Source organism: Antedon mediterranea, chromosome 6, assembly GCF_964355755.1.
Source record: "Antedon mediterranea chromosome 6, ecAntMedi1.1, whole genome shotgun sequence".
NCBI classification, from domain to species: Eukaryota; Metazoa; Echinodermata; class Crinoidea; order Comatulida; family Antedonidae; genus Antedon; species Antedon mediterranea.
This window is the reverse complement of record NC_092675.1, coordinates 7,493,797-7,510,196: the sequence shown is the minus strand read 5'-3', so window position 1 is coordinate 7,510,196 and position 16,400 is coordinate 7,493,797. Positions and strand designations below refer to the sequence as shown.

Genomic DNA, 16,400 nt, shown 5'->3' with positions numbered 1-16,400 from the left:
CAAACTTTGTATCAACAAATAAACAATACTTTTCAACGTCAAAAGATTTAATTAAAACTTATTTATAAAATGAAATCAAACTTGCATGTTTCAGCGCCCTTTAAGTTTGGCAAGTGCGTATAATTATCTTGGCGCGGTGACGAGTTACCCTTCTTGCGCTGACCAAAGGGCATTTTTTCAAGCTGCATAGTTTTCTCATGAAGGGCGCTTTTCTCTGTCTGTACTTGCGTAGTCATGCTGGTACTATGGTGCGTTACTCCTGCTGGAGATTTCTTGTACACAGAGTTGTTGTTGGGCTTCTTCAACTTTTCATTTATCCTAAAATAAAAACAAAGTTATTTTATGTATATCATTACAGAGGTCAACAAATATAACATAAGTATAATGTAGAATATGAATAGGATGTACAGAAAAAAGGAATTGAAAGGGGAACATCAACTGATGTGAAGGAATTGGAAGAGGAACATCAACTGATGTGAAGGAATTGGAAGAGGAACATCAACTGATGTGAATGAATTGGAAGAGGAACATCAACTGATGTGAAGGAATTGGAAGAGGAACATCAACTGATGTGAAGGAATTGGAAGAGGAACATCAACTGATGTGAAGGAATTGGAAGATGAACATCAACTGATGTGAAGGAAATGGAAGGGGAACATCAACTGATGTGAAGGAATTGGAAGAGGAACATCAACTGATGTGAAGGAATTGGAAGAGGAACATCAACTGATGTGAAGGAATTGGAAGGGGATAATCAACTAATGTGAAGGAACTGTAAGAGGAACATCAACTGATGTGAAGGAATTGTAAGAGGAACATCAACTGATGTGAAGGAATTGGAAGAGGATCATCAACTGATGTGAAGGAATTGGAAGAGGAACATCAACTGATGTGAAGGAATTGGAAGAGGAACATCAACTGATGTGAAGGAATTGGAAGAGGAACATCAACTGATGTGAAGGAATTGGAAGAGGAACATCAACTGATGTGAAGGAATTGGAAGGGGAACATCAACTAATGTGAAGGAACTGTAAGAGGAACATCAACTGATGTGAAGGAATTGGAAGATGAACATCAACTGATGTGAAGGAATTGGAAGAGCAACATCAACTGATGTGAAGGAATAGGAAGGGGAACATCAACTGATGTGAAGGAAATGGAAGAGGAACATCAACTGATGTGAAGAAATTGGAAGAGCAACATCAACTGATGTGAAGGAATTGGAAGGGGAACATCAACTGATGTGAAGGAATTGGAAGAGGAACATCAACTGATGTGAAGGAAATGGAAGTGGAACATCAACTGATGTGAAGGAATTGGAAGAGGAACATCAACTGATGTGAAGGAACTGTAAGAGGAACATCAACTGATGTGAAGGAATTGGAAGATGAACATCAACTGATGTAAAGGAATTGTAAGAGGAACATCAACTGATGTGAAGGAATAGGAAGGGGAACATCCACTGATGTGAAGGAAATGGAAGGGGAACATCAACTGATGTGAAGGAATTGGAAGATGAACATCAACTGATGTGAAGGAATTGGAAGAGGAACATCAACTGAAGTGAAGGAATTGGAAGAGGAACATCAACTGATGTGAAGGAAATGGAAGGGGAACATCAACTGATGTGAAGGAATTGGAAGAGGAACATCAACTGATGTGAAGGAATAGGAAGGGGAACATCAACTGATGTGAAGGAAATGGAAGGGGAACATCAACTGATGTGAAGGAATTGGAAGAGGAACATCAACTGATGTGAAGGAATTGGAAGAGGAACATCAACTAATGTGAAGGAACTGTAAGAGGAACATCAACTGATGTGAAGGAATTGGAAGAGGAACATCAACTAATGTGAAGGAATTGTAAGAGGAACATCAACTGATGTGAAGGAATTGGAAGAGGAACATCAACTGATGTGAAGGAATTGGAAGAGGAACATCAACTGATGTGAAGGAATTGGAAGAGGAACATCAACTGATGTGTAAGAATTTGAAGAGATCATAATTACTAAAATGTGTAAAAAAATTTAATATGATTTTTTATGTTAAAAGGTATATTGTCTTAAGATTAAAAAGTGTATATTATAGTCATTTGCAAAGCCACACAATATAATAATATTCGTTCTTATATGAGCTTATACTTCTAAGCTCTTCACATTATTACCCCGGTAATTAATTAATTTTTTCAAACGCATATGGAAACATACTTCCATAATAATGCAGAGAGTAATCAGTGCAAAGTTGTGTCTCGATCTAACCGGGCACCCACTTATACTTATCTTGCCTAAAGGAAACAAGCAATGCGGTGAGAGTTCGATTCAAACTCACGATCCACAGGCCCTTAAGAGTGAGAAAACTTACCTCAATGGAGGTGGTCCAGTACTGTTAGAATAGGAAACTCCTCGTGACACAGAGCCCATACTTAGTGTATTGACTGTTGCTAGGCTAGGCCCTTGCGATACATGGTTGGTGGGACCATTGTGACTAATTGGTGGGATGGGAGAACCTCCCTTGTTGTTGCTGGTGGAATTGGTGCCATTCAGGTGGAGAGTTGTACTGGACTTGCGGTCATTCTGTGACTCACTCATATTAACCTCCTAAATAAAAAATAATTTTTTAAATTAGATGAAAATGCATTGTATATTCTACCTATTTTTTACTGTATTGAGTACATTTTTCACCAGTAAAAAATGTTCAATATACATTTTTCATTTGAAAATTAGATGAATAAGCATAACATCAGCAGACTAGGAAAAAATAAATATTTTGATGTGTTGATTTATTAGAATGTACAACACGTAACCATTGCTGCCCAATTGGTTAATTTTGTATCACATGCCATTCAATGTAATAGTTCTATTGCATAGTAAAATAGTTCTATTTAATTGTTCTATTATTATGTTGTGTTATGACAAAATTGTCAGAGAGTGCGCCTTTTGAGTTGCATGGCTCTACCCATCGGCATTGATTCCAAGATGGAAGCAGCGGATTCATTAAATAAAAGTTACTTAAGAATAGTAGGCGTGTTATAAAACAAATAATATAATGTATGTGAATTTAAGGGAATCCTTATTCTCTCCATTCAACCTGTAAACACTCATTATTTGATGATAATGAAGATTTATATAACGCCATATCTGCTAAAGCGCTCATGGCACTGTGGACTTAGATGGTAAACCTTTTCAACAACATTCTTCTCCCCATGCCACTGGCTGCCAACTATGGCGTTTATCTGAATCAGTTCTCACCTTTAATTTCTCGGGAGAAGACTTTGTTTGCCGGTCCTCCACAACCACAGTATCTACAGACATCTTTCTCGTTTTCTCAGAGTCGGCATGCTTTTTACGATGCTTTTCTTGAAAGGCATCATGCTACAAAAACAGAAAACAAACTCTTGTGAGTTATAAAGTAGAACACTATGTTCAATTACAGTAGTAGTACAGTAAAGTTTGCAAAAAAGTACATTTACTCAATTTAATGGTAAACAAAGCTTTTTTACCTTTTTACTTCTCTTTGGTTTCTTTTTCTCATCGGCACTGTGGCCACCGCTATGACCTTCTCGTAGTAACGGATTTTCATGCATCTCTTTCTGAATTTTAGCCCGTAACTCAGCTGGATAACGTTCAGAGAACCCATCCTTCTTGAAAAACTCATGCTTGAGTAGCTGGTTGCAAGTAGGCCTATTGTCTGGCTCCAGTTGCAGACTACTCTGCTCAGATATAAAAGGATTTTAATTTATTAATAATGATTGAAATTGTGTTTAACAACAGTGGAGTAGCTTTGTATCAGGGTGTTGAGTAATTGGTCAGATGTTTTGTCCTATTCTGACATAATTTGATCTCTATACTAAGTACATTGAGAAAATTTGCGGTAACAAATGTGCAAGCAATTCTCGAGTGGGACTCAAACCCACACCCTCTAGATCACTAGCCTGGCTCTAGACCACCGAGCTTACACTGATAGCTAGATTTTTTCCGCAAGTGTTCTCAATGTACTCAGTATAGAGTACTAATTACATCAAAGTAGGGTAAAACATCTGACCAATTATTAATAAGGGTTATTCAGAAGGCTTTAAAATGTGTAGAGAGGAGAAGGGGGGGGGGGGGGGGGAGATAGAGAATTTATCCAGGGCGTATTGAACACACCACAGAGAAGCTTTAATATACACCTGTATTGCTGTGAAAGAGACACCTGCTGTCAAGGTAATTTGCGAAAAAAAACCACACAAACAAAAAATTGTGAGATTTTATTGGATCAGAATTTATCGTATCAATACAGAGTAAGTAAATCTCAGTATCATAAGGTCAGAATAGTAGGATGAACAAACGATAAAAAAAGTATATAATAGAAACACCTGTATTGTATTTAAACATTTGATGTCAATTGTCATTAATAAGAAATATTCATTACTATAAAAAATAGAATAATACCAAAATCAATCAGAGATTTTATCTATTAAATTTTATTTTTAAAAACGGAAATAATTATATTCTATTGAGAATTGAAATGAATGGATGCAGAGTAATAACGAGTTGAAGGAATTGTAACACATTGATAGACAAACTAGGTTGTCATGTTTGGCCAGGTACGTGTGCACACACTCCATACTATGCAAGCTTAAGCGGATCCGAATCATATCAGAGTAATACACCCTAGGTAAGACACCCTGCTACATAACGCTGTATTTTTTTGAGGCAGTGGATAACAGTGATTTCATTCGCTGTCCTCCTAAAGGGTCTTTCACACCTGTGCCAATTGATATGCGCATGGCCATGTGAAAATGAAACATTGCCGCTCGATTTGATTTGCCAGCGCCTCTTCACAAGACAAACAGATACACAAGATTCTGTACACAAACAAATTCTTATTTACAAGTCTTTGTTTTATGTCCAGAGAAATCAATTTATATCAACCAACGATCTTGTGATCGATATGTGATGATCCACTCTGAATCTCCAATATAACTATAATTATAGGTTTCAGGGTACACTCATGGGAATGCAACAACCCATTGAGCCTATGGTAATATTAGTAGGTAATGGTGTATGAATAGTGGTTAAATTTTAAAAAAAAGGTTCTCTTTCAACAAGTGTGTGTGAACTAGTCAAGTACCACTTTAAAGTGAAACATTTGAGTGAAGCATACTTGAATACATGTTTTATTTCATTAAAAAAAATGTCTCATTGTCCCTATACTTAAAAAGTACATACCAGAATGCTACACAAATATTGCCACAGTACAATGATAAAGTAAAAAATGTTTTGTGACATACTGTACAAGACAAGATAAATATTTGAGATAATAACATTGCCATTATTAAAGGAATGTCAAATAAAACATTATTCATCACAATGATAAAGTAGAAAATGTTTTCTGACAACTGTACAGACAAGATAACCATTTGGGAAAACAAAATTGCTGAACAAAAGAATGTAAAAAAAAAACTCCATTATTCATTACTGGCCTCTAAAGAAAATATAAATTACACAAACCAATAGTGGTGTTAGTAGTCAATGAGTGCTAGCTTACCTGGATAAACCGACAATAGCCCATGCTCTGAGGGAGGGCTTAGATACGAAAGTAAAATTTCCTATAACACCCCTGTATCATAATGGACTAGGCCGTCATGTGGGAATGTTCCAAGGTAACACCGTCATCATTTTCCGCTTACTTGATCAAGGGGACGCCGTTGCGGACTATTCCATTATGATACAGGGGTGTAGTCTTGTAATCTAAGCCCTTCCTCTGGAGAGAACTGGCTATTTTTGGTTTATCCAGGTAAGCTAGGCACGAAATAGATAAATAAAATATATTACCTTCATAATACTAATAGATAAAGATGACAACTTGGGAAACCTTTTTTCTAGTGGTTCCATCGTCTTTACTTCTGGTATTCGCATACCAACAAAAAGAGGATTCTTCAAAAACACTTCTTTATGTCTATTTGTTAAATTGCCTACAAAAATATAAAATAATGACAATGATTGTGAAATACAAAATAAATGAATTTGTCAAGGTAAGTAAGGGTTATTATGAGATAGCGATATACAATGGTTTGATTGAGACAGTCAGGATTTGAACTCAGGACTCTGGAATTAGTAAGCATTGCGTATTAACTACCAAGTGTATGGTGTGAATGCTATGTTAATATATTTACTAATTAATTAATTATTCATTTTCAATGTAATTTTGTTTTTATTGTAATACAGTTGAACTCCTATTGAGTGTTCCCTGAATGGAGAATGGCAATAGTTTTAAAAATAAATTACTCCCTGTTTAATTAACTCCTGAAAAGGGATGCCCAAACTCTGATCTTGTCAAGGAAGATCATTTCATGTATTTTTTACATTGACAAATAATGTTTATTTTTATCTATGTTTCTATACAATTAATAAACACAAAATTCTTAACAAAATTTAATTTAAATTAGCTTACCGAAACATTTAATAATGTGGAATAACTGATCAATATCACTATCGCCTGGAAACAGTGGCTCACCAGTTAGCATCTCAGCTTGCAAACATCCTACAGCCCAAATATCTACCGCTCTAAAAATCAATGAAATCAATTAATAATCATTAGATACTAATCAATCAATACAAATCAATCAATATTTAAATATTTAATATATTTGTTAATATGTTATTAATAATTTTCATATTTGATCAAACAACAATACTTATATAATATACATATAAATTTAAGCCCTGTCTACACTGTCAAACTAGTTTGACAAAAGAGTGTGATGTACCCAAATATAGCAGTGATATGCCCAAATATGGTAGTGATATGACATCATCATGTCCATATATGGCTACATCACATGTTTTTGTCACATAAAGTTTGATAGTGTAGACAGAGCTTTAGTCAATCTGTAAAGATAGAATTTGAACATTCATGTAGAACAACTCTCATCAAAACTTACTTTCCATATTTTGTGTCTCCAACCAAAAGTTCCGGTGACCGATACCATCTAGTAGCTACATAATCCGTATAAACTTCACCGGGAGCTGCTAATGTCCGTGCAAACCCAAAATCACATAATTTGACAACACCAGACTTTGAAACGAGAATATTTTCGGGTTTTATATCTCGATGAATAATCTAAAGAAAAAGAACAAAAGCAATTGAATCATTTATTATTTCAGTGTACATGTACCTGTAATAGGCCATATATTAATAATATATAGTACTGTAATATCTCATCTCACAAACATTATTCACTTCATATATGATATTTCTTTTCCATAAAGTTATGTATCTTTTTTTTTGATAATTGTATGGGTGTATAAATAAAGCAGTTTAGAAATGTAATATTAATACTGATGAACAATAGCTTTGTTGAACTAAAGGACATTTTCATTAGTACAGAGACTAATAAATATTATTATTAATACAATAACTAATAACTATCTACTGTAGAATTATTAATTAATATGTTTTATTACTGTTCAGTGTTTTAATAAACCTTTTCAAAATTATCTTGCATTTCTATTTTTATTCAATTATACAAACCAAACTGGAAATGTTATAAACAAAACATCTACAGTATACTGTACCATAGGACATGAGTGTCACAGGTGAAAATCATAAAAGTATTCGCCACGCCTCCCAAAATGTCTACTGAATTTTACTACACCAAAATATTTATTTTTTAAATAATTTTGATATTAAAAATGTGTGTAGTTGGTCGCTTTCTTGTAGATGCTTTAATTGTATAACGTAATTATTTATTTATTTTTTTCTGTGCTCTGTTCTGGGTTGACCAGCTAGCATACCGTAGGTGTTTAGCACCTGTTTGGTCTTTCCTTGCCCCTTTTTATAATTGTTTTGTCTTCTTTGTATATGGCAGAAAATTGAATAAAAATAAAAATTCCAGGTATACTATTTTCTTTAGCACGTTTTCAGGTTGTATATTTATCTTCATCATGTTTGATACAGAGCAAACTAGACAAGATTTTTAAAAATAATACTGACATAGTATTATTAGCTAATCATAGTTATGAATATGTAATCATAGTTATGAATATGTTAATGAATCGTTTCAACTAATTTAAAAGAAGGGCTATAAATTAAGGGCCACACATGATCTTTGAAAAATATGGAGACGTAGTTATGTATGACAAACAAAATGATTGTGTTTGTACCTGTAGCTGTCATACAATGCAGTTATACAGTACAATGCAATTAACAACAATTAAAATTAATACTTCAGCATCGCTTTCCGCTCGGCTAACTAGAGCCAGATAACATCAAAAGAACGTGTTTGATCTTTTAATTAAATCGATAAAATCTACTTTCAATTATAGCAAACTCTTGAGTTACTTTTCATCAATAGATTTTATTAGAGAAAAACACTTTAGCCATGGTCAATAACTTCTCACTGTTGTAGCTTTCTCAGCATGACAACAAAAATATGTCATCATCTAAGTCTTAAAATAAATACATCTGTGAGTGTGTGTACACTGCTCCTATACCCCCAGGATATATACAGTACAGTAGCAATATATAGTTACAATTTCATTTTGTTTAATTTCCTTTCTCTAACAAACAAAAGGAACTGGTTTGCTTGGTGTTTAGTGATACATTTATTAGTTTGAATTGGTGTTGGCTGACAGCAACGGACCACACAGGGTTTTTGTTATGTAGCTAAGGGCGTAATAGTATTGATGGTGTCCACTTTATTTCTTTAGGCAGTATACTGAAAACAGAATCACCCATGTGTTGTAACCAAACACTATACATTCATCTTTTTCTCAAACCAAAAAAACAAAAAAATTATAATAAGGAAGAGAAATATTTGATTCAAAAGTAAGATATCATAATTCAGCTAAACAAGCTTGTACCAATTTCAAAAGTATAAAATCTTTCATAATCATATGAACAATCTAAAACCAATTGACAGTAGCACTTTGGTCGCACACTGAGCCACATCAAATGAGTGGCAATGCAAGCAGCAGCATACATGAAGATGAACCAGAAAAGAGATTTTGGCATTTAGAAGTTGGAGGTAGAAGAGAAAGAGGTGACGTGGAAAGTTATGGTAAAGAAAGAGAGCAGGAAAGATGGTTGGAGGAACATGATGCACAAGACAGGAAGAAGTGAAGAGATGGTGTAGCAGACTGGAATGAGAGACAGTCAGTAACCCATTGGAACAGGGAGAATGCTGACTCAACTAAAAAGACAATGATATTGTATTAAACGTGTGAAAAGCTGTAAACATTAATTTAAATTTCATTAAATTACTGCAATTCGAGTATACTGTCAGTGTCATCCCACCACATAAATTTCTCCAAATTTCATAACCCATGACTTGTGACTATTAGTCAAATGGTTGTACTGTACTGTATTTTAAAAAAATGTAAAAAATGTATACTGTGTATTGTTGTAAATTACCTTTTAAGCGTGGTTCCCACTAGAACGCAACGCATAGACGTATCGATGCAAGATGCAGTATTGCATAATCACAAGTGGGAACCGACGACGCAACAGTGCTGCAAACATCGCTAAACAGGAAATCAAATCAGTTTGATTTCACGCAACGACAAAAGACCCTGGAAAACATAGTACAGTGCGTACTCAAAAGTATGTAGGGTGAACCAGGTCAAAGTCTACGGCAAGCTAAAGTTGACGTGCAACAAGCAGGTTTGATTTCATGCAGGCGGGGGCAAACACAATTGTTGGAAGGGCATTTGCTTATGTTGCGTAGGTTGTGTTACGTTACGACGCTAGTGAGAACCAAGTATTTAAACCGTATGTAAATAATTATGTTTAAATGTGTGGTGTAAAGTAAATGTATTATAAAGATTATTATTAACAATTATAACCAGCCTCACAACACATCAGCCCAGCTGTCTTTGTATTTCTAGTAAGTAGATTTGTTTAACGCAACTTGATAAATAAATAATTTACAGCATTGAAAAGAACAGGTATAATTAAAAAACAACAATAGTTCAAAGGGTTGTGTTTGTGAATCTTAGTTTGCAAAGTTAATTATTTATTAATGTCTTTTTGTCAACAAGGTCAAGATGTACTCTTTTGTATCAAAAGATGGACAGACATGGTCAATCATACATAAAAGTCTCAAACACCTTAACTGTATATAGTGTAATTATAATCACTGTAGTACTAGTATGTACACAGAAAGAATTACTCAATTTTTCAATTAACAGAATGGTATTTAATTAAATTTACATAATTAAGAACTACAGCAACCCTTATTAAGAGGAGACCTTTGACATTCATTTTTGTAGGGGTGTCTCCTGATTGGCTGTAGTGTTAAACAATTATATATCTATAAATAATATTAATATTTCCCTTATTTGTTTTTTCCTTATAAGGAATATCCCTGAATAGGGGTTTCCCACAGACGATATTTCTTTTCGTACAGTTGGGGACCCCTCATGAAACGTCACAAAATAAACATGAATATTCATTAGTCATATCCATCAGGTGTGACGTAAGAATTGTGCTAACTACAATTCACTAATGCAAACGCTTTCTGTCGAGCTGTCTGTGTAGTCGAGTGGATAAGATTATGGACTTTACATGTCGATGTATGGGGTTCGACTACTTCTTTTTACTTTATAGTGAGAGAGATATTATTTAGAGGGTTAGGTTTAGTTATATTTAGGAAGTAGTTCGGCTATCTTTCACATGGGATTCCCAACTTATGTACGAAAAAAGAAATCACGTCCCAAAGGAGGGAATGATATTCTTTTTATTGCACGTAATGAGAAAAAATGTACAGTACAGTAGGAATATGGTCACAATAAAGCATCTATAAACACCACATTCTTTCAAGTGGCTTCATACTGTATTTGAAAATGCACTTCCCAGCTTTTCTTCAAAAGCGCTAACAGACAGTAATAACCGATATATTTTTTTTTTGTCTTTTGTGAATGAATTTATACTTACATTGTGATTGTGACAAAAATCAATTCCTTTTAAAATCTGCCATAAACATTTTTTAACCATTATCTCGTCAAGACCAGTCGGGTATCGTTCTAACTCATCAAGGACGGTATGATCAACAAATTCAAAGACTAAATATAAACGTTTTTTACGTCGAAAAACTTCAATTAAGTTCACCAGATTTTCATGCCGTAATTGCTGAAAAGAAGAAAATTTATTTGATTGTTAGATAACGCAATGTTAGATAACACTTTGTTGTTTTAGATTTAACGCTTTATTATTAGATAACGCTTTGTTTTACAGTAGACAATACTTTCTTGTTAGAACGTTTTGTTGTTAATATGTTGTTCATATAACATTAAGTAAATGAAGATCAAATATGAAAGATTTTTACAAGATAATCCTTAACCATTGTACTTGATCATAAACATAAATAAAACATACTATTTTATAGTATAAAAGTTTGTATTTGTTCTCACTAGCCCATTTATATGTACAGCATACTCTACTAGCCCTACTAGTTTGCTTGCCCAAAATAATGCCATAAACTTTATACTAGCCAAGTTATGTTTGAAAATACTGTAGGCGCATTCAACTGGTCACTTGAAAACCCCTCGCTTTTGCACTACTCACAGAAGAAAGTGACAAGTTTGAGGAGCTATCTGCTCAGAACAACTGTCTGGTGCGCCAACTGATGGGCTAGCCTTACTAGCAAAATAGGCTAGTAAAGAAATATTATATAATTCTTCCAATGTATTTGGGACTAAAGTCAGCTTACCAAATGACAAATTACTATAAAATACCAAGTTATTTTAAGTAGGTTACCAATTCTGTATGGTAAACCTAAAGCTTAATTTTGATAAATTTATAATATTTAATGGTTAGGACATCATTCTGAAGCAGAAGGTTCCGGGTCGAATCTCGGTTGGAGCGGCTTTTTCTCATTCTCACAGATTTCCTCATCTTTATTGTTCCAAATTAATTAATTAAATTTCAGTATATCACCAGGCGGTTTAGAATTTATCATGTGCCATGTGATGTTAAAATTTACCGTATTATTTGATTAAAATTAAAATTTAATTTATGATAAATTTAACAAATAAAATATACAAATATATATATCAAAACATTTTTATTCCTTCTCTCAATATCCTCTTAGATCAAAAAATGTACTGTATTTTGTTTCACATTATATTAGTGTGGTAACAGTATGTAGAGCATAACACGAATCCCCTAGGACAGTACATTGGGCCTCCTGCATTTGCAAAAGGTGGTAAAAGTGGTGACCTTTTCATCTACCTAAAGCACCATGAAAATAATAGTAATGAAATAAACAACTGTACTATACCAACCTATTAATATTGTTATATTACAGTACATATTTAACCAATACATTCTATCTGACATAAACAAAAACACACGAACATTACTTTAATACGATTTTAAAATTGTAATTTACAAATTACATAAAATAGAATGTGATGATGACTAAAAGACATTCAAAACTTAACTCTTGATAATTTAATTAATATGTAAGATGTAAAATATTAATTAAATTAAATAATGCTTTACTTTTAACAAAGATTATGTGGCGTAGGTTTTTTTTTATATATTTATATATGAATTTATCGTTTCAAATAAATTAATTAAATTTCAGTTAGATCACAAGAATTTTTGAAAACTTTAATTATTAATATAAAAATAGGCCTCAAAGAAATTAAATTAAAAAATAACTTTGTTTTTAAAATGATTAAAATAAATTAAAAAAATATATTAATGTTAAATTCTAAAATAACCTGATACTACAGGTACATAAAATATTCAATGCTAAACTGCATTTTAAAAATGTCAAATTTAATTACAATATAAACTTTAAAAAAAAATATTGATCAAACATGAAACAGTAATGTTTTAATGTCTTTAAAAAATGACACTACTACCAAAAGGAAGGCTAAAAATGAAGAAAAACCAATACGTGCAAAGTCAATGTCAATTGAAATTTTCATTGAGCTAATAATAACAGTTTTTTTCAATGTCATTTATACAATTTTATTAATACATTTTTGTGAGGTTTTGAGTTGAATACGAAGAATATTTTAATTAGTTTAAAAATTGACTATTGACTTTCGATAATAATATTCTCCATAAATAATGTTCAAATAATCATATTTTTGCTTTACATAACAATATAAACTTTTATTAAATAAATCTGCCACATAAAACCATGAATTTACAAACAATAGATGGCGCACACTATAGGTTGTTGTCTGTAGTTCATTATTTATACTGTACCTGCATAATGCATTACACAACAATCTCACAATGTAATCACGTTAAAAAGATTTTTTGTTAAATGCTTTTTATAGCGAGAATTAACACAGATGATATATTTAACCTTTTGTGGTCTTTTAAAGGGATTGAACTAAATATATTTTAATGTTTGTATAATTCTATATGACGCTATTGCCATAAAACTAAAAGGTGAACAGACTAAATAGTGTTAATTGATGACAAAAGAACTGTTACTAAGGAGGGTGCATTATACTATAGTAGGTGTCCATAACAATAACAATAAGCCATTAAAAGAAGCTACACCACTCTTTATTAAAACAACCAAAATCAATAATGTGCAAGCCTCACAACAACAACACAAACAGCAAAATCTATACCTGTACAGTAGCTCATTTGTTTGAAGCTACTGTATTACTTTACAGTATACTAAAATATTATTATTTAACAAGCTTTATTTCTTATTCCTTTTTAAAAAGTTACAGTAGGCTACGTACTATTACTAACTGTAGCTTTTGAAATGGTGTCCATGGAAGAATATAAAGAATTTTACTTTTAGGGCCTGTTTCTATTAAGCAACAACATTTCAAAACGTTTTTTCTAGAAGGCTTTTTTTTCATGCCAGCAGAAATCAGTCCAGGGAACATTTTCACCAGTGTACTGTAGCATGCCAACTGCTACATAGCCACACTGCAACCTCTTCAGTCAAAGATTGGTCTCCCAGAGGGCCCAGTTATCGGTAGCTGTGATATACTAGTACTGTACACCGGGGTAACCTCTACTCATCTCGAAAGAAGTAGTAGGTTCTTTAAAGTGCACATGAGCTAGATGTGTACACTGGACCTATGGTTTATAGTCCTTATCCTTATCCAAGAAGACTCGTTCTACCACCAGAACCATGGAGCGAGTGAGCCTTGTCTATTATTATCAAATGGTTTATAGTGAAAACTAAATGCAAATATGTTTTTTCTTTCTGAATACGACATAAAAAAGAACCAATCTTGAAACAAGAAGAAGAATATCATAGGTAGCAATTAAATATGCTGACCTGTTCTTAAACCAGTTTCAGTGGGGAAATTTTCAACTAACAGTCTAACATGACTTCTCGTCATTATCATGTCCGTTTGCTGATACGCAATTGACTTTAAGATCGAGGCACCGAGGCCATTTACAAGCTTTACAGCCTTTGTCTAGCAAATTTACAAGCAGACGCATTATTACACAATAGATCAGTGAATAAGTAAATGTATTATTATTGCTAAGTAGGCAAACATTGAGGGTAAACATTAGCTGTCATCTGAGATTTGGTACACATCTCAATGAAGTCCTACTATTCAGTTTACTATTAGAACAAGACTACTATTATTTATATTTCAGATCCTATAAAAGGAATGAAACAACCATTGTATATAAATCTTGAAGTAAAATTTAAAGTAATTTAGTACTGACTTTGACAGTAACATGGCTGCAGTGTCTGTACTGCCCTAATGTTGACCTCACAGTTTCGTATGTTTCGAGATGCTCAAATCTAGGTTAAGTACTGTAGTTGACATAATAATAACAGTCTAGTCTATGTACACTACAGACAAGCGTGGGAAGGATAATAATAATAAAATCTAAATTAATATGAAATTGGTTGATCAAATATTTACTAATCTACAGAACAACTGTAGAATCTGAATATTTTTAAGTGCACTTTATTATATTATACAAGGGTTAGGTCGACAATAATAAGCTTAAAGCCCCATTCCCTACGTTTTTTAGATCTATTTTAAGATCACAAACTATATTTAATGTAAAAATAATACTATATGGTCCTATTGCGATAACTTTTTTCGTTTTTAAACGGTTAAAAATGTGAAAAATAAATCGATTCTAATAATTATAGAGGCCTGCTATAAATCCCAAAATGCATTGCGCGCGGATTGATATTTTTGTTTTTCACCTGTAATTCGCCCACTTTTCGATCGATCGTGAAGCCAAAACAAATGGAAGACTCCTAACTTTTCAGCGAAAATACCGGGTTTTCCCCAATTTGTATCAACGGAGTCTGGCAAAAATAGAAAGACAATTAATGCAGCAACTATACAACGTCAGGCTAGGTATATAGCTAGCGTACGATGTTCGTACGTTATCGATGTTTACCAGCTAGGCCTACAAAACTAAGCCTAGCTAGGCTAGGCCTAAGACCGTCCACGAGAGGTCGATCGCCGCGAGCTACTTAGGTAGTGCATTGTTTCTCACTTTTTATCATAATTTACCATAAAACGTACATTTAAGACAAGGAATGACATGGTTTAATGTTTTTAAAGTGATATATATGTATTATTTTCCAAAAAACGTCCAAAATTGCAGGGAAGGGGTCTTTAATAAAAGGAGAATCAGATGAAAATATGAGAAGGAATGAGATCGAGACAGATCTGTACTGCCTTGTTTGTATTCTTAGGCAAGATACTGTACTCTCATTGTCTCGTCCTTCGGATAGGACATTAAGCCATGAATCCACACTTTTTTCAGCTGAATTAATACTTAATGTAATACTAATAGTAAGATCATGCACTGTATAGTAACTTCATTTTATTCACTGTAAAAATACCAGGGTTTACTAGGGTGCCTAATCAATTTTATTTGTATTTTTAAGAATGCCAATTGAGTGAGATTGTCATTTTTGACACCAGTAGTATCATAATGCCTCAAATAAATCATGGTAGTACTGTAGGTATGGATTTACCACTGTACAGGCATCCATTCTGGCAATCTGGGATTTTTTAGTGCAATTTTTGTACCAATGAACTACATTACATGTAAGGTCACATACTGCCTAGCAACAATAAGAAAGTTCATTTGTGACACAGTACGCTGGGGGTAAAATTATTAATAATATTCAGTAGTAAACCTTTAGCTTTGATGGTGGCAGATGAAAGCAATAACAAGACTGCAGTTCTTGCAATATGAACAAATATTATTGAATATTTTTGCTCAGGGAAAAGAAAACACCTGAATAAACTGAAAAGAGTAGCTGATGGACCTTAGGCCAGTCTACAGTAGGCTACTTGTATTGTGTTTATAGATTGATTAAATATTATAAAAGTTAAGAGGTAACTTGTTTATACAGAGGTCAGTGTTATTTTTAGATTGTATTGCCCAGGGATAAATATAATATAATAAGGAATAACCATGGAGATTGCATTGTTGGGT

General features: G+C 33.2%; 1 protein-coding gene across 1 annotated transcript in view; it reads right to left on the bottom strand.

The window, feature by feature from the left end:
• LOC140051448 (cyclin-dependent kinase-like 4) overlaps window positions 1–16,400 on the bottom strand; it is a 31,527-nt gene that overhangs the window by 3,659 nt on the left and 11,468 nt on the right. The window contains exons 4-11 of the mRNA XM_072096669.1: window positions 10,917–11,111; window positions 6,925–7,103; window positions 6,435–6,547; window positions 5,816–5,955; window positions 3,499–3,708; window positions 3,248–3,370; window positions 2,361–2,596; window positions 86–318 (exon numbers count right to left, since the gene is read on the bottom strand). Coding sequence (XP_071952770.1) covers window positions 86–318; window positions 2,361–2,596; window positions 3,248–3,370; window positions 3,499–3,708; window positions 5,816–5,955; window positions 6,435–6,547; window positions 6,925–7,103; window positions 10,917–11,111 — 1,429 coding nt within the window. The remainder of the gene's footprint in view (window positions 1–85; window positions 319–2,360; window positions 2,597–3,247; window positions 3,371–3,498; window positions 3,709–5,815; window positions 5,956–6,434; window positions 6,548–6,924; window positions 7,104–10,916; window positions 11,112–16,400) is intronic.